Below are 20,558 nucleotides of genomic sequence, written 5' to 3'. Positions count from 1 at the left end.
CAAATTTAAATTTGTACTTTCAAAATCCGTGAAAGTCAAAAACGAGGTAAAAAATGAAAACGGAAATATATTTGTGAACTATTGTGTTATCATTTTGAACTCATGTTGTAAACATACTTTATGAATTTAATGCATATTTACTAGCGTTAAAATGTTCTCGATTGGCTTGAAAGTTCTAAATGATATTTTAACTTTCCCCTGTTAAAATAATCATTCATTTAAATGACATGGGCCCGTGCTAATAAAATAAGACCCCTAATAAATGCTAGATTTTTTACTCATTTTTGATAGAGATTCTAAATAATATATCAAAATAAAACAATGATTACGGTATATGCTATGCTAAGATTAATGTATTTAAGAAAGCTTGAAAACATATTATGATTTAATTAATTGTTGAAAATTGAATTTATAATTTTTATAAAGAGATTTTATAGATAATGTTACTTTTTACATTTACTGATATGATAGAAATCAACAAAATTTCATAAAACTTTTTAAATTTTTATTTACAAGAAATATTCTAATTTCAAAATTAGAAAAAGTATTTGTTGATTAAAACTTCTCAAAACTACAACAATGAAGTCCTCACAATTTCATAATGGAGATGACAAATTTGTTAGAAATCCTTTAAAATGTTTCATTTAAATATTAATATGTTGTGCTAGATTTTTATTGCTGTTCTTAATTAAGAGATATGGAAGTTGTTCTTTACATTTTATCGCCTTTGTCGAATAGCAATTACATTCACCTCTGCTGTTTTATTTTAAAATTAAACCATCTAGACCAGAAAATATGAAAATTCAAAAGTCAAAATAAGATAATTAGAGATAGCATGAAATGCTTTATTTATAAAATTTAATACGAAAAAATTATCAAAAGAAAAAAAATATGAAACATTATCTCTATTTTTTTTTCTTTATTTAATTTTGTTTTTAAATTAAGTGTACTTTACATTTTAGAATTTCATTCATAAATTGCGTTAACTTTATTAAAATAAAATCAATTACTCTCCAAATTTCTTATATAAAAACTGTTAAACGATTTTCTTACTTTTTTAATTACGACAATCAAAAAGTTATTATATTGTAAAATATGCTGTTATTGTATCTGAGTTTATATTATATTGAGTGACATTCTAATCAAAAGATGGCGCCACGAAAAGTTCAATATGAATGGAAAGAGGCAGTACGACAGAGGCGCGTTGCAGGAAAAAAAATAATAAAAAACTTTAACAAACACAAAAAATCAAGATATTTTCTCTTAAATTACTGAAGGCTTGCTTTCGAAATCGAAATGCGTGAGAGAAATTCCATCGGCAAATTTGAAATTATGCAATTAATTTCTTTTCAAATTAATGAAAATGCTTTCTCTTGTACTCTTTTTTAGTTTTGAACTTTTTTTGTGACTTACAAAAGCTAAACTTTTTTTCTTTCTTTTTTTTTCTCTCGCCATCTTTTTCTTTCTTCCCTTTATTATTATTATTTTTTTCTGAAATTTGTTTCTGAAGGAGGATCAAAAAAAAAGAATAAGTACCAAAGTACGTGATACATAAAAAGCTAAAAGTTATTTTTTCAATTAAATTAATTCTTAATAACAATAACTGTTGTATGTAATAGATCTAAAATTCGTGATCATAAAATTGGTCAATTTTTAAAAATAATATTAAATAAAATTAATGGAATAAAATGAATTTGAAATTATTATGAATTCCTTATGCACTGTAGTCAATGCCAAATAACGAATAACAATTCGAGAAAATGCAAAATGTGATTAATTTAATTTTTGAATTAGTATGATTAGTATTCATTGGTCTATTCGTACTTTCTCTGTAACGAATAAAATAACAAATTATATTATAGGATTAAATAATGAGTTGAATTGTCATTTTGTCTATTCTCATTATTTATGTAAGTGTGTCATAGCTATTTTAATTTTTGAATTAGTATGATTAGTATTCATTGGTCTATTCGTACTTTCTCTGTAACGAATAAAATAACAAATTATATTATAGGATTAAATAATGAGTTGAATTGTCATTTTGTCTATTCTCATTATTTATGTAAGTGTGTCATAGCTATTTTAATTACCACCATGAGTCGTGGTGGATCAGGGATAGAGTGCTCGCCTGCCAATGAGGTGACCCGGGTCCAAATTAAAGCGATGACTGATCGAATTTTGCTGCCTCGTACAGACAACAATGCTGACGTAAAAATATATTCAGTGTTATCATGGGTTAGAGTTCTCTTGCCGTCATGCTAACCGTGAGAGGTTTTCTTCTCGATATAACGCAAATGCAGGTAAGTTCTATCAAAAAGTCTTCCACTAAGGCAATGCTTGATCCAGGAGTTCCCTTGTCTTCTGGATTGAGTTCAGAATTACAAGACTACGGAGTTGAACATTGGCAATCGTATACTCAGTATTGGGACGGCTGTTCAAATAAAATAAATACTACCGATAATGCATTGCATATCATTTTACATTTTTGTACACCAATATAATCTTAAATGTTGGTGAAATCATCTTAAAAGACAAAATTTATCTTGAAAACGTTTAGGGTCAGTTGACGTACGCGATGATAATAATTAATATGTGTAGTTTCTGAATACAGTTGTGAAATGAGAACCAAAGAAATTAGAACTACAATCTCTAATAACAATTCAAATGTTTGCTATGAATTGCAAACTAATTTGGAGTTTTACATAATTCTTTAATATATTAATTGTGTCTTATCATAATTTCCATATCCTGTTAAGAATTATAATTTTAAACAATATAAATTTTTTGTTTTTGAAATTTTATTTTTCAAATGAAGTAAACCCAAAGTGGATTCTGTAAAGTTAAACTTTCCCACTCTGGAGCAAATTGTACCAAAAATTTAAATAGAAGGACTAAAATTGTTCTTTAAAGTTGTTGTTTTCGACAATAGCAAGATATTTTTCTATTACAGAGGTGACAACTATTTTTTTTCGGACGCTTTTTCGCTTTGTTTTAAGGTTACGTTAAATAATTTAGTTTCTAAAAGAAAAGGAATTTTTTTTAAAATTTCTTACGGCTATAACGAATCAAAAGTTTAAGTAAATATTCTATAATCATAAATTCTTACTAAAAAGATAGGCACATTCACTATAAACAATGAATGCTATAATTTCATTAAATTTCCTTTGTTTTTGATAAAAATGTTTCCGAGTATACGCTTCGAGAGAAACTTCATCTAAGTGACGAAATAACTATTGCCGTATCTTCATCAAGGAAATGAATTTTGTAAAAATTAAAAAAAAATTTCGCCAATCTGTTCCTTTTTTCTTTTTCAAAAAAAAAATTTCCAACTTTCCCAATAGTCATTTTATCATGGGCACCACATACGCGAGTCAATGTCACTCAAACACAAGAAGAACAGATAGAGCTGAGAGATAAAATGCAGATATGCCCGAATCGGGATTCGTACCCGGGCTGTACGAAGCCAACTCCTCGACCACCATACAAGCTTATCAATCCGATTGGGTATTTTATTTTCCATCGTCCAGTCTTCATTCTAGTTTCTTCATTCTAGTTGATCATATCCCAGAATACACTGCGATGAGGATCCGAGTTGAAGAAACATTTTCGTCATATATTTGAGAGAGTTCGCGCTTTGTCACTAAACGCATGATTTTGTGACGAAATGATTCTCAAATCTTAAGGATTGCGATGAAATGCATCCTAAGGATTGCTGAATCGTCAAAAGTGGGAGTTTTATTTCTGAGAGTGTTGAGAAGATTCTAAAAACCTGATCACTATTTCCAATAAAATTTTACTTTCAATCTACCTACACCTGCGGTTCCCATGCTTAATCATTCTATTTTTTTGCATTTGCATTAAATTTTGTAAGGTTATTTAGTTTCGTTTCAATCATAATGTGCTTTGCGTTATTCTTTAATTTCCTGAAGTAATTAGCTTTTTATGTAATTTAATAACTATACAAGTTGTATTTCCATCGTTGTTTAAGTAATCATGTTGTTTGTTTTTTTAAAATGTTTTAACATTTGTTGTTAAATATTAAGCTGGAATCTTAAGAGAACCTTCCTTTCTCGAATGAAGGGGTAGACAGGGGGAGGAAAAATTCTTAATATGCTTTTAATCCTTTTCATTTAGTTTAATCTTTTTCATTTAATTCCTTTCATTTAATTTTTACAAATAAACCGATGAGGGATATTTACTTTATTTGACACTATCCTTCGATGCATTAGTGTAATCTTTATTATAAATATCAGTTGAAAACTTAGACTGAAAACAATATAAAAGCAAACACTAATGCAAAAACGCAATGTCAGGGTTAAAAAAACAAGATAAACAGAAAACTGAAATGATAATTTAGAAAAGTATTCAAGGTGTAAAATAAAAGCTTAGAGCAGTGCATGTTCTGCAAACTTTAGTTGCAGTTAAATTTACTGTTAATCAACTGTTATAGCGCCATTAAACAGGAGAATGAAGTAAATTTCTGCGAACTATTTATCATTGGCTTCATTTACTCGCTTACCAATCTATTTTTTTTTTACTCTCAGCAGCTTTCTTCCAAGAATTTTTTGGAAATAGTGGAAAGAGAAAAAAAAATAAAGTTTGGACCGAAAATTAATCACGCAATTCTGCTTTAGTCACTGTCTTCTTCAAGAGGCAAACCATTAGTCTCTCTGTCAATCCAAATGGATTCTCTGAAAGTTAAAATCCGAGGAATCTTCTATTAGGGGAATTTTTAATAAGGTTTTTGGTTTCTGAACCATTTAGCAGCTTTTTTATTCTCCCATTCATTTATGTCCCAACTTGGTCACTAATAAATGGACTTGATTAGAAGAATTACTTGATTTAATAGTTTTGCTCCATTCTGATTATTGTATTCCACGCTGATGATGATATTTAAAAAAATATGTACAACATTATGGAAGTTTTAGTTTGTGACCTGTCCCTTATTTGAAATGTTAAGAGAACGATACTGCGGGACAAACGCTTAATGGCAAATTTTATTTTGCTTAAATTAGTGTTTTAAAACTTAAAATTTATATATAAAAAAGCTAGTTCAGGTAAACCAAGCGTCAACTTTTAAGTTTCAAATTATGACTGGATTACGCAGTAAGGAAGTGATACAGTCAAACTTTGTTTGGATTTCGATATTTTGAGAAAAAAAGATTTAGCAATTTAGACTTCATGTTTAGTTTTGACTTACGCGAACTCACTTTTTTATGTGCTTTAAGTTTTTAATTCCAATATATAGGTGATATATAGGTGAGATAAGAATTTGTCATGGAAAGTTTCTCCCGTGGTGTAATGTTTGATGCACCTAGCTAGAGACAGTGGATTCGATAGTCTTCTTCAGTTGATTACTAATCCACTAAGTGTAAATAGAAGATTTTCTTTCTTACAAAAGAAAATAAACCTGGTTTCGAGAGTTGCTTCCACAAACATTACTTCCTTTCTGTATTAGGTATTGGAAATACATGGTGGCCCATACACATCTCCATGTTTAATTGAATTCATATTATTTAGGTTAATTTTTTGACTTCTAAAAGAATTTGAAAGCGTTTAGGCTATCCAAAAATCGAATTTTATAAAAGGAATTGTAGAATAGTAATGACAATTTTAAATTTTAAAAGTTACTTTAAAACACTATTCAAATCAAATATTGTCATTACCAATGGTGATCTTAACTTTGAACAGCAGCTTAAGCTTAAAATTTGATGTCTAAAAATGAAACTATGTTGGAGTTTTCTTATATTAGAATCTTAAATTTGTTTTTCATCTCAATTTGGTAACTTTTAATTTGAACTGCATCTTAGAGTGATGAATACATATTTATAATAAAGCTTTAGCTTTAAAATTAATACATTAAAATTTGAAAAAGAATCAGGGCAAAGCAAATAGATGTCTAAATTTTAAACAGCAGGTATGAAGACGAGGCTTAGGAAATTCCGCTAAATCTAAAAGACACGTGTAAACGGGAAATTGCCTTTAATTAATTATTTGATGAAGAATTGATGGAGTTACATGTGATGTTAATTTTTTAGTTAGGTGTTTTTTTTTCTCCTACTATATTTCGAACTTTTTTTAACGCAACTAGTTTTGTGTAATGTTTCTAACTTTTCTTCTTTACACCTTCTTAATAGCGTCACTCAAGTGCCATTTTACACCCTTACTTAATTTTACAAATTCAAGAAGATTTTTCTAAAATTATAAAATGAAATAGAAAAAATAAAAATACCCAGTATTTGGATTCGAAGTAAACGTGAATGTAATCCATATTTAAAGTTCTTCAATTGTGTTTTTTTAATGGTGTTTTTTAAATACTTACGAGCTTGATAGCTATTTTATAAGATCAAATCTTCAATTACATTGTCAGTGCTATTTTATGGCACCATATAGGAAAAATTTCAGTTGGAAGGAAATTAGCAACCAAGCTAGCAGCACTTTTTCAGCAAATTTTTGACCTATATCTGTTTTGAACCAAAGGCGGCTTACTTATATCCCTAGCATTTACTTGCAAATAATTACCCTTAACTGTCATGATTTCAAATTATGAGTTAAATATAAACTAGTACAGACAGATGCGCGGAGAAAAAAAGTCTCATGAAATTACCTTAATATACGGTAATGACATTTCTGGTAAAAAAAACATAATTCTGGTATTAAAAACCAAAATATACGGTATTTGAACTATTAATTAGACAATTTTCCGTTCGTATAGTAAAGGTCTACCGGACATTTTGGTTTTCAAAATTTTATTCCTAATTACCAGACTGAAAAACAAACGAAATAAATAGTTTTTATGCCAGGCTCTTAATCATCATGATAAGATTACCACATTTATTACCGAGCAGGATAGTAATAAAACCATATATTATTGATAATTACCTAAGGTCATTATTAATGATATTACCAAAGGTCATTACCAAGGCCGGGATAGCCTGGTTGGTAGGGCACTGGGCCCATGTCCAAGAGTTCGTGGGTTCGATTTCAGCCGGCTGAAGACTCCCCTATTAGTAAATGGTAACAGATGCACGTTAAATCTGTCAAATCCCCCATGTTCTCATAACAAATCATACTTCTGGGGGTACTGATCCAGGAGTTTCCTTGTCTTCTGGATTTGTTCAAAATTACAAAGCTACCGAGTTGAACATTAGTAGTCGTAAACTCAAAATTGGGTCGGCGCTTCAACAACCGATATAAGAAAAAGGTCATTACCAGAGCGTTTTTGTAAAAATTAACGAGCTTCTTCGTTTTCCCATGAAGCCAGAAATGAAGTAAATTTTACCATATTCAGGTAATTTTGAACATATTTTTTTTCCTCAGAGTGCAAAGCCGAAGCATTAGTTATTTTTTTAAAAATCTAATCATTAAAAAAATCAGCTCAAGATATGATCTTGGTGGAATACAAGGAAATATAAAAGTTATGTAATAACTTCTGCATTTATTGTTGCAATTGAAATCGGTACTGTCTAATCTTAGTTTAAATTCTGAGCTGTAAAATAGTATATTTATGTAAAATCCTACGAAAATAGATGCGATTACAAAGTTCTTTAAGATATCAAAAAGTATCTCATGTTAAAAATGGAAGACCAAAAGCATATTCATGTATCCAGGCTGGGCTAGAAAAAAGATATCACTGAATTGATTTAACAATTATTTTAAAACTGTCAAGCAAATAGTATATTAAAAAGTAAATAGCATGTAGAGAAAAAAATATTTAAAAAAAAACTTAAAATTTGAAAATTATCTTTATTCTGAACTATGCAAAGGAACTCTTTTTATTTGTCTATTTTGTTTGAGTAGTAATAATAAAAGTGCACTTTTTTATAATGTACATATTAATTTCCTTATGAGTAAATTTGGAATGGTTTCAGTGTTAATTCTATAAAAAATGAAAAAGAGAATACTTTTTTTTGCTATTATAAATTATTTATTTGCCTAGTTCCATTTCAAGGTTATACATAAACAATTGAATATAAAGTTTTAAAGTTTTCTAATAAACGAAACAAACATTCTCCATGAAGATGTGTATATTTCATTCTAGTTATTTGTTAAATATTTATAATGAAATATTTGCTTTATGTTTTTTAAAGTAACATTTCGACGTTGTGAAACATACAATCAAGATAAAAACAAAGTCAAATGTTATTGTGATTGCAGTATTTTTTATTTTGTATTGTTAAAAATAATATTTTTTAAGCAATATTTAGCAACTATAAAAATTTTATTATGTGTGCTGTTTTATTATTCAGCAAATTTTTATACTGGGTAATAGGGAACAAAACGAAGAAAATAATGATTGCTTTATTGTTTAAACAATTGCTTTATTGTTATATTGTTTTATATTAACATATTGATAACTTTTATATTAAAAGAATTCCACGGTTTTAAACTTAGTCATCTATTCAAATCAGATCAATAAAATAAGCGAAGAATAAATAATTTTTTATATTTGAGTGCACTTACTTGGTCACTAATGCTTATTAAAGGGGTTGCGCTTATATATATATATATATATATATATATATATATATATATATATATATATATATATATATATATATATATATATATATATATATATATATATATATATATATATATATATATATATATATATATATATATATATATATATATATATATATATATATATATATATATATATATATATATATATATATATGTATATATAAAATATATATATATATATATATATATATATATATATATATATATATATATATATATATATATATATATATATATATATATATATATATATATATATATGTATATATAAAATATATATATATATATATATATATATATATATATATATATATATATATATATATATATATATATATATATATATATATATATATATATATATATATATATATATATATATATATATATATATATATATACAGAGAGAGAGAGAAAGAGAGAGATAAAAAAAGTGTAATTTATGTATAAAATTTTTAAATATATTTGTTTTACATTTGCTTGCATAACATCATTTATTTTGCTAAATTTTTAAAAAGTTTTTGTTGGAAAGCAAAATATAGTAGTTTTTATATCTTGTATTTGATTCTTTACATTAATCCTATGTATAAACAATTTCTTACCTTTTAACAATTGCAATGTAATGATAAATTGTATGAAATTTTCTATTTTAAATTCTATGTCGAGTGTCCATTATTATTATGAAAGTGTTTATATTTCAGTTTTCAAGAGATTTCCCCAAATTAACCGCCAAATCCAGCGCATGCGTCCAAGACTTTCTAACAGTATTCGTTCCGTCGATGATTACAACAGTCGTGAAGAGGTTCCAAGAGGTGCTGATCGTTTATTGGTGCACCTAACAATGCTGCGTTGCCACTCTGCTTTAATAAAATATTACACAAGCTTCTTCACTTTAGAATCGCTAAAATGCCAGATTCACGTTTAGATTAATTAGGAAATACAAGGCAAATAATTAGTTCTTACCATGAGAAATCTTGAGTAAAAGTCAAATATTGAGAACCATTTTTAGATATTTAAATAATTTAGAAGGCGATCCCATTATTTTGAAACACTATTATGATTAACAAATGCGCTTTTGAAGAACTTGAACGATTTAACTCGGGGATAAATTGTAATATTTTGTAACTTAAACTAAACCAAAAAGATTTAGAAAAATCATACGAGTGTAACGGTATTAACGTTACATTTTTTTTTATTGGGAGCATGCTTCTTATAGTCTACTTATGCTGAAATCATTAAAAGTATAAATTAAAGTATACTTGGTATTCCACAATCACCGATCTTTAAAAAACTTTCTAGAATCTTTCCAGAACTGAACTAAAAAAACTATGAGAAAAAAATTATGGGTGCATATTAGGAGCCACAAATAAATGTTCGGGTGAGTTGCGAATAAAAAAAATGCTAGCAAAATCTTTTAAATCAGTAGTGAGGAAAACTGATTAAAAACCAGTTTGATAACCTACGCAAATTTGCTGGTGTTAGAATTGATAACCTTTCAAATTCTAACAATTATCTGTGACCATCAAATGAACTTTAATCTTTCTAATTCTGTCTTCTAAATTGATTCGTTAGATTTGCATAAAGTCTCTTTATCTCGATTAAATATATAAACCTAAGGTTTCTGATGTGCATACCCTATTTATTCCCTTTTTGTCAATAATTTTTTAAGAAAATATAAATTGAGCGTGGCCATTATGAAACAGCCTATGTATGTTACTTGATTAAAAACTTCCCTCTCATCAAAAATACACAAGCTGGAATCGACAGGGTTCAAGTGCTCAATAGCAGGCACCCATTTTCAAGATTTGCCAGATATAAATGAAAATAAGAAAAAGTGATTTGAAATATAAAGCGTATAAATTACCAACGAAAAATGGAAAAATAAAGGCTAGAAACATCACTTGAAAATCCACATTAGTTGAGAGAGAAAAAGATGAAAAACACATTCTGATTCCGTTCTTAAAGAGATTGGTTCCTTATCACCTCGGCGCGTGGTAATGCATTTTTCCCTGATTTGCCCCTTTCGGCTTTGTAGTTTTTCATCTTCGTTCTCTCTCGGTTACTGTGGTTTTTCTAGTTTTGTTTCCTACTTTTATTTTTCCATTTTTCGTTTGCAACTTTACGTTTCATATTTCAAATCACTTTCGTTTCTTCTCATTAACGTCTGGCAAGTCTTGAAAATAGGCTAATGTTTTTGTGCGCTTGAAACATGTCGACTGACAGCATGTTATATTTTTGAAACGAATAAAGCTTTTAATCAAATAATATCCATTCGCTTCAGTTTCACTATTATTTATTTAACCTATATTTATAGAATTTAGATAAATCAGTCTTCAATAGAGGGTTTCTTTTTATTAAACAAAAACTGTGTTATAAAAATTATTGATTGAACACCTATCGAAGGAATCAAAGAAAAATTATAGAAAAAAAATCAGCAAAAAAAATTCATTAAATTACATTTATATAAATTCAATTACTTTAAAAGGCCTTTCTATAAAATATAATAGCCGCAGGAAGAATTACATTCCAGTTGGAAAATTTTTAACCAATAACTCTGAAAAATTTAAATATATCTGCAATATTTAAACAACCTTATATAATTTGGACTAAAACATCATTTACCTAAAAGTTATCACACATAAATGTTTATCCCCTTTATATGATTATTTAAAGCCAAAATGGATTCTTTTAATGCCTAATCAAAATTTCTTAAGATTGCTGTTGACCAAGCTTTATATTCTAAAAATATAAGATTTCTTTGAGAGTGAGAAGGATTATTGCCTTGCCGTAAACATAAATTAGTTTTGAAAATGCTGAAAACGATGGTTTTTTTTGATGTATTCAACGTTTTTCATTAAAATGCTTTGTTTTTATTGATTAGTATTTTTTAAGTAGTAATTCAGTAATTCAAAGTATTTTCTGTTCAAGCATTGCAGATGTTTTGCTATCCAGAAACGTAAATTATTATAAATCTAATTGCAGTTTTTTTTAAAAAACAAATGTTTCAATACTTGTAGATAAAATGCCGTTTGACAGAAACAATCTAAGTTTGTGGACAAACATCCCAAATAATGCATCAAATGACAAATAATGCATACTGTTAAAGTTATTCGTACTGTCTAAGAAAAATCGGTTAAACATTGAACTATAAAACCTGTTTTTTTAAACATAATACGGAGCAAATTTGCTGTAAACTTAATAAAGTGAAAAATTGAACCATGCAAATTTGCACCGTATTATGTTTTGAACCACATATTATGGTCCAACTTTGGACCGATTTTTCGAAAAAATAAATACGCATGTGTTATATTTTTATCGCCTTTTAATTTTTTTTTACTTGTTATGTGGCAAATCTTAAAGTTTATAATGTTGATAACAATTTTGATTCAGAAAAATGTCTGTACTAAGAAAGTCGTTTAAAAAACTATTTTTTTCAAAAATAAGTAAATGCACAAGCTATAAAAATATGTTTTTGTTTTCCAAGTTAAACATGTTATATTAATAACAATTTCAAAATATAATCAATGAAATAGCCACTAGTAGATAACTGCAACTAAATTACTGTTCTTTTAAGCTATATCATTTTTAATGTCGGATTTTTTTTATATCCTTTAAGCTTTAAAAAAAGTTTAATTAGTTTACTCTTAACTTGCTAATGCAGCTACTTCTAATCTCAAATTTAGCTAATTTCAGTCAATTATGAATAACATTTAAAACAAAGTCATAATCATGCATTTATTTCAGCATTTTCAAAACGAATGACACCCAGCTTCCAAACTCACTTAGATCTACTATCAGCACATCACGAAACTCTAAGTAGCATAGTTACGACCGTTTCCTGCACTATATGCACAAGTCTAGAAACACACGAACAGAAAGAAGCTTTTAATGGCTTCCACTAAGCACGTTATTTCACTCTCTTCTACCCCCTTCACCTTTTAGTGTTTTGGTTTGAGGTAAAGGAATAGCCACATATATCACTGCTGAATCTACATTCATTTCCTATCCTTTCTTTTAAGAATGTGGAAAATTGATATTCTTTGCATATGTTGAGTCCAAAAAAATAAAAACATGTTCGTTTTTATGTGCTTATTTGTTATATTTTATGCACAGAATATGCATAGCGAAAATATTTGCGTATGCAAAATGGCGTACGTGACAAAAAGAATCGAGGGTGGGGCAAAACACGCTCTCCCAGCTTTTAGGGATTAATTTGAATTCTTAAGCCAAATGGGAAACATATAAGATCGGATTCCAAAAGGAGAGTTGTTGTTTTGTTCTCTTCGTAAATATTTTAGCATTGTTGTTTGAATTTGCTACTTGTTTATTGTCAGTAAACTCAGATAAAACTGTATCCTAGATTTCAGTTAATAGGAAATGCAAGTTTGTAATTCTTTTGTTTAAATAATGAATAGATAATGCTTAAATAATATTTATTTAAAACCAAATTGGAATGTGAAGACATGTGAAACCATGTCAATGCGAAGTGTTTATTTTTAATCCGGTAAATTATAATCATTAAATTATTATAAAATTATAATTGTCATTTCATATTGTCAATTTATATTTTCAAAGTAAATTATAATAAAGTTATAATTTACTTTGACTAAACGTGCATTTTCAACTATGTAATTTCTGAAAATTTATCGTTATACCACAGATTGCACAGATTACTAAAAACTGTTGCCTTTTAGTATAATTTGAACTCAATCTATCAGTAATCACAATAATAATGACCTAACAAATTTTCGAGGAATAAATATGTATCGAAACTTTAAACTTAAACACACATAAAAAAAACTAATTTCACTTTGAACTTCGAATTTTAGTGTCATTTTTTTAATTGTGATATTTTTACAAAAACAACCAATGTAGTGAGAAATTTTAGTGATGTCTAAAATTGTATTTTTTTATCGATTAAATGTTAAATTAATAATTACAATAAAAATTGTAGGGAATGAAGAATATAATTAAATAAATTAGTTAAATAAGTTAGTTAGTTAATAAGTCAAATAAGTTAGTTAGTTAAATGAGCTAAATTTGAAAGTTTAAAGATAAACACATAATACTTGATTTAAAAGAATTTGTTTTTGTAAATTTTTCAGCAATTTTTTAATGCTTTCGCTTGAATTTGAAATAAATTTTTTTTCAGTTAATTCAGCTATTTCTTTATAACTTAATATTTTAGGGTGTTTTTGAAGTGTATGGTTTTTACAAAAAAAAATTATCACTTAAATTTTTTTTTAATAAATTACTTAAATCAATTTTAGTTGCAGTAAAAACTACTTATGATAAAGTTTCTTAATGAAATGAAATATTCTTAAATTTTATTTTAATTTAATATGCTTGAAATTTTAATATCGTGAAACATATTTAAATTTTTCATTTCATGATCAAGGATGAAAAAGTGAATTTTTGAACTGTGCTGAAGTTAGTCGCAATTAAATGCATCATACATGAATTTTAAAAGCTTCAAATCTTACATACCAAACATTTATAACTTATTTAATAACTTTCTGTAAGTTATATCGATAAAAAATTTAAATTTTTAAAAAATATAAAAAAATTTAAACAAAATAAATAGGACATTTTTTTGTTGAAGAAAAAGGTTTATTATTAAGCAAGTGCATTTTAAAAATATATAAATGAAATATTTATAAAATATTCTATTTTTTATTTTCTTTAGTATTAAATAATCGTTTTTTATTGTATATCTAATAATAAATTAAAATTCTAAAGCAAAGAGAAAAAAAAAAGTAGTGCAGGAAAAATTCGAAGGAAAAATTTTCATAACATTTTTAAACTGTTGATTTCTTATTATAGTTTTTTGTATTAAAAGAACAGTATAGTCTTAAAATTAGTGTTTTACTAGAGTATTGAAGTGTAAAAAAAAGCATACAGTCTATAATATTTTCTAAGTATCAAATAAAGATCGCGCCTCTTTTTCTTACTTCGGAAGATATTTGTCTAAAAATAAAGTGTAACTTCTTTTCAAGGAAAGTAATTCTTTAAAAAAGTTTTCTTAGATTTAAACACACTTTCTTTTTTACATTACACAAAGAAAAACTAACTCTAATTAGTGATTGCATAATCCAACCTATAACTCGCGTAATTAATACGTACTTATTACTAAACTGCTTCAAAAACTTGATACTTTACTCGAAGAAGTTTTAATTTTGGGTTAATTTTAAACCTGTAGTTTATGGAACTTAATTACATTTTCGTCGGCCACAAATTGTTCAATAATTTGTTTTCTGGGTAAAGAAAAACCACCCTTCCATATAATTAGCATAGAGAGCACGAGCTTTTTTTCCCATCATGCCTTCGCACAAAAGATCGCCACCGCTCCCGCCTCTTTTGCTTACTACACTGAAAATGCTATTAATTTTTATTTTTTCTTTAATGCTATTGATTTAGCTTTACAGTTTGGCGAGAAAGTTTGAAAAAGTAAGTACATGTGCGTATTTTCATGTTACAGCAAACAAAATCTAATAAACCACTGACTTTGGCGAAATAGTTACCTTTTTTTCTGTTTAGCGTGGAACAAAACATTTAACTTCGAATATCTTTAAGTACTTTATTCTGCCAAAGTAAACAAAAGCTTATTTATTTACTGCTTATTTTTTTTTATTATGAGTAATTGTTATTTGAGTTTAAAATTAAAATTCGGTTGATATTAATTAAGTGGAATAGTGGAAAACAAAACTTGAATGCATTGGCTTTTTTTTAAAAATGTAAACATAGTAATTTATATTAAGGTAAAGTTAACTTGTACTTTATTTTTTTTTTTAATTTTTGAAAGAATACATTAAAATAATGATCCTGATAATTTAAAGTTTATTAGTGTCGTATTTTAAAAATATTACGCCTGTTATAGAATTTTTATACTTCAAATTATTTAACTAGAAAGTACTTAATTTCTTGCAAAAGAAATTATTTTTAATCATTTTTTATTGTTAAGCGCTTTTATTAAAATTCTATTCCTGATCTTAAAAAATGAGCACACATCTTATCACATACCAAAATAAAAATTTTATTTCCGAAATTAACTTTTATAATTACCATTTAATTAAAAAACTTTTGCATTAAACATTTTTAATTAATAATATTTGCATTAAACATTATTATGTCGGTGAATTAAGTGTTATATATCGATATTGTTAAAGCAAGAGAAAAACAAAGAAATTCCACGTAAACAAATATACTATAGTCTATAAGGAAGAGCCTTCAGCAAGATCTAATACATTAATTAATAGAATACATTAAAGTAATTGTAAGATACCGTTTCAAAAATGTACAATAATTATGTCAAACGCTCAAAAACAGGTTCCTATTTTCAAGACTTGCCAGACCGTGATTGAAAAAAAACAAAAGTGGTTTAAAATATTAAACGTTAAGCTGCCAACGAAAAAGGAAAAATATAGATGAAAAACAAAATTAGAAAAGCATCAAAAAATAGAACTTGTTCTGTTTTCTATCTTTCTTCTCTCACGACTACTGTATTTTCTCTAGTTTTTGTTTTTCACCTTTATTTTTCCATTTCCGTTGCAACTTTACATTTTATATTTCAAATCACTTTTTTGCATTCATGTCTGGCAAGTCGTGATAATGGGCCTTCTGTACCATTCTGTACATTTTTAAAATGAATGATTTTTTTAAATCAAATACCGCTTCAATTTCTTGCGACTATTTTTTTAATAAGATCAAGTGTTCTCATCTTTCATACCGTGTTTGGACATTGATGAAGGTTCTGCTCTACAGAACCGAAACAAGTGTTTATTTATTTAAATGGTATCATTAATGGATTTTTTTACATTGTTCAGCTTTATTCTAGTAATACCACTCATATATATCTCTGAAATGAGTTTTACCTAAGCAAAAATACTTCTAATATTGCAAGCGGTGCTTGGCAACAATTCAATATTTACTCACTATGTTCCAAATACAGCATTAGGCTTCACAGAAGTTTAAAAAATGATCAGAAATGTTCGTTTATACACAATTTTTATAACATATCACCAGAAAAAAATCTGCTCAAGACATTTCTAAAATATTTGTTGATGAGCCCACTTTTCTAAATACTGATTTTCTTCTGCTTAATTTTGACTGGTACACAATCTGGATCTTATCTCAAAGTGCTATAACGGTACAGTGCTGATACAATGCATTTTTCATTTCTGAAGCAGCGAGGAGTAAATCCCTGAGACTATGGCTGCCATCCGTGCTGAGAAGAGGATCAGAGGCAAAGGACCAAGAGGACATGATGTTGACTCCCGATGCAGAGAACGTGGCCTTGGAGACCTTCGACACCACCCACGTCCAGATCATGGATTTTCGGCGACCATGCCTCCTGGAGATGGACGACGTCACTCCCCCTCCAGCATCCACCCATAAAGAAATGGACGTCGTCTACAGAGGACTCACAGGAGCACCACTGGATGGACGATGGAGAGCTTCATCTTCCTTCAAAGAGAAAGGAACACTATCAGCAGGTAATTGATTGATTGACTGCTGAAGTTGGATTTCAATTTGTGTGTTGCCAAATTTTGTGTGTCAAAATTTTTCCCTCAGAAAAATTCTCCAAATCTGTTTTTCAAGTTTTTTTCCCCTTAGTGACCAAATTTGAGAACTTGTGCATGAAATTTCTAAGTATCTTTATGTTACCGCTTTAGAGTAGAAACCAGTTATTCTAAAGATTATACAGCTAATACTAATATAGCTAATACTAATAATCACCCTTTTTTACCTAGATAAATAAGGATGATTCGTTAAAGAGCCAAAAAATTTGTTTCATTTCTAAAATTACCTAGGTAATCTGCAAATTATCAGTATAATCTGCACATTACCTACTAGGCCAGGGATGGCGAACCAATGGCACGCGTGCCATCTATGGCACCCGACACAATATTTTGGGCACGCCACCGATCACATTTGTTATTACACTATGAATTGTTATTACTCAAATGCTATTACACTATGAAGCATGTATAACAATTAAATTAAAATTCACAAAAAACACGCAAAATAATAAACAATTATTAATGAAAAAAATTAGCAATTAATGCTAAAATTAACTGGCAATTAATAAAGCAATTAATAACCATAAAAAACAAACTAACAATAAATAATTAACAAAAAAAATTACCAGTCCTACTTAAACTAACGTCTTACAACCTAATATAAGTTATTTGTCATCTAATCTGCAACAACAGAAGTCACACTGATGTTACTTTAAGTTGAATTACGCGTATAACTGAAACATTGCAAAATGTTTTTTTTTCGATGCAAATAAAGAGTTTTGAGTTGATAGTATTTAGTATTATTATTTTCCCAATAATCACGAAGTCAAAACTATTTGAAGGCACGTCTATGACTTCATCAAACAATGTTTTAGGAAAAATGGCACGTTGGTGTATAAAGGTTCGCCACCCTTGTACTAGGCTCTCGTTTAAGTGAAAATAAGATCGTAGCTGAAACAACAGCAACGTTTCTCTACGCTTAAATTAATAAAATGTTTATTATTCATATTTTTGCGCATTTATTACTATTTATCATTTAACACATTAGTTGATATAATCAATCATCAATCACTTTAAAAACTATAATAAATAGAATTAATTGGTTTAAAATAGTATTAAAATTAAGGAAATTAAAATAATGTCATTTATTTATTTTTCAGTGTGTAATGAATCAAAAATGCAATCAAATAATCAAAGAATTAGGTGATAGAGTAAGAGAAATAAACTTTTGAACTTTAATGTCTGGGAGACCGTTAAAGAGTACATAAGGAAACTCTTGATTCCGTAGTTAATCTTCAGATTATCTAGATAATGCACATTTATCTGCTGTTTTTGAGCCTTAATGGTAAAATATCAATTTAACAATTAAATTCAAAAATTATAAATCAGTTTCCTCACTTTCTTCGATAGGAAGAAATTTCCTTAAGGTTTCTCAAAGTTCCAAATCCCAATTACACAACACAATAATTTTTGCTTGTATCAACTTTTTAGGCTCTAATATTATCTCATGTCCTAAAGCTTTAAACCATTCAAGTACAACAAACTGATTAAACGTTAATTATTTTCATTATTATTATTATAGTATCTTTTTAAGAAGTTGTAATTAGTTAGTATTATTAGTAGTATTTTAACTACTTTAATTGGTAATTCTTATTTAATGCAAGCAAGGAAACGATTAAAATAATTGTGGGCCTTTCGTCTTTCTCCTACTTGTTCAGCTATCATTAAAGCATTTTTTTGAATCAGAAAGTCCCTATGCCTTTGTCTTTGATTACCAAGCCATTTTTTAAAATTAATTTTCTAACTAATGATTTCATTCATAAAAAAAATGGTAAAATCGATATTTTTAATGAAATCTTTTTCGCGTCATTCTTGTAATTAATTCGCATTATACTATTTTTATAACTTCTTGTAACGTATAATAACTAATTTACTAGCTATTTTCTTATTTAGAATTAAAATTTTATATCTTGAAAAATTATTGAACTGTATTTCAAATCATCCATTAGTGCCCAATCAAATATTAAATTATGTAATTTAAGTTATTTTTTCATCTTTAGTATAATAAAATTTAATCTTAAAATCATTTATCTTGCCATATATATTTTTTTTTCAAGTTATAAACAGATATATAGCATACTAAAAATGTTTTAAAGTGATATAAGTTTTAAAAAACTAAAATAAAGTGCAGTGAAGTTGGAGTATATCAAAAATATACTAAAATGAAAAAGTTGCTCATTTGTGTTTCATATTAATACATTAAAAACTAATTTGAAGTCAACATAATTTTACTATTGAAAAGAAAGGATTTATTTTATACTGTCGGTAAGTTTTCTTTTGTTATCAGAAAAAGATTTTTTATGTGTATAGGTACTCCATTTTTGGTAAATTAGTGAAAACAGAACTAAAATTATCAATTTCAATCCACTTATCTCCAGAAACTAAGGAAATGTTATGACACACAAAATACATTGTAAAAAGAGGGTTTCTTAAAATTAAGCAAAAATGTACCTAAATAGTTTCGAAACAAATAATAATCGAATTTGGAATCCCCATATATTCAAAATTTAAACAGCGTATACTTATTATTGAGTAAAATTCATAGTCTCAAAAGTGATGAAGAAGGAGAAATGTTCGATGGTTGTTGGCAGAATTCGAACCAAGGACCTCCGTATTCATAGTAGGGTGCTCTAACCATCATAATTGTACACCCCTGTCCAGGAAGAGTTAGGAAGCTTTATACAGTTGCCACCGCATTGGCGCATCATGACATGCTAATTGCCGATTTCATTGGTACAACGGGTTGTAATCTGTAAAATATGGTCCTAGTAGCTTAGTCTGGAGATGGGTAATTTTAATCGTAATGTATTCAAAATTAAAACAGCATGTGCGCATTTTGTAGAAACATGTATAATCTCAAATGTGATAGGGAGGGAGAACTGTATGTGAGAGTTGCTCGTTGGGCCGAAATCGAATCAGGATTCGTAGTAGGATGTTCTAATCACCATAGATGCATGATACATAGCACAACGATACATCATTACATAAATATTTCAAATCTTAATAGTACAAATAGTTCTAATTTTGAAATTATGGTCCCAATAGCTTAGTCAGAACATTGGTTGCTAATTTCGCTACATCTTTAGTGATTGGAATGTATGCTATGATGAGTCATTGCGGTGGCCACTATATTAAGGTTCCTTACTTTCCCTAGACTAGAGCCATAGTGATGACACATCATGACAAGCAAATTTCCAATTTCAATGATACAACGGGTTGCAATTTGTATAGTATGGTCTCAATAGCTTAGTCTGGAGATCGCTAATTTTAATTCCACTTTTTACTTATTTCATTATATCTTAAGAACTTGATAGCAAATGGAATGTATGTTGTGATGTACCATTGCGGTGGCCACTGTTTAAAGCTTCATAGGACGTAGAACTAAGGCAGTTAGATCTTGGAACCCGGATGATCTTGATTCGAGTCTTATCAGCCGCCAATGAACATCTC

The 20,558-nt window shown here is 27.8% G+C and overlaps 1 protein-coding gene across 12 annotated transcripts in view; it reads left to right on the top strand.

Annotated features, from left to right (window-relative positions):
• LOC107448675 (voltage-gated inwardly rectifying potassium channel KCNH6) overlaps window positions 1-20,558 on the top strand; it is a 346,703-nt gene that overhangs the window by 157,657 nt on the left and 168,488 nt on the right. For 4 of the 12 annotated variants that reach the window (XM_071184211.2, XM_021146335.4, XM_021146334.4 and 1 more), the window contains exons 4-5: window positions 9,231-9,341; window positions 16,713-17,021. In XM_071184211.2, coding sequence (XP_071040312.1) covers window positions 9,231-9,341; window positions 16,713-17,021 — 420 coding nt within the window. The remainder of the gene's footprint in view (window positions 1-9,230; window positions 9,342-16,712; window positions 17,022-20,558) is intronic. The other 8 variants (XM_071184212.2, XM_071184214.2, XM_021146336.4 and 5 more) reach the window with 3 other exon arrangements.

This window comes from Parasteatoda tepidariorum, chromosome 10 (genome assembly GCF_982258835.1).
Source record: "Parasteatoda tepidariorum strain Cologne lab strain chromosome 10, Ptep-v5.0, whole genome shotgun sequence".
Taxonomy (NCBI): domain Eukaryota; kingdom Metazoa; phylum Arthropoda; class Arachnida; order Araneae; family Theridiidae; genus Parasteatoda; species Parasteatoda tepidariorum.
This window is presented reverse-complemented; position numbering and strand designations above follow the sequence as displayed.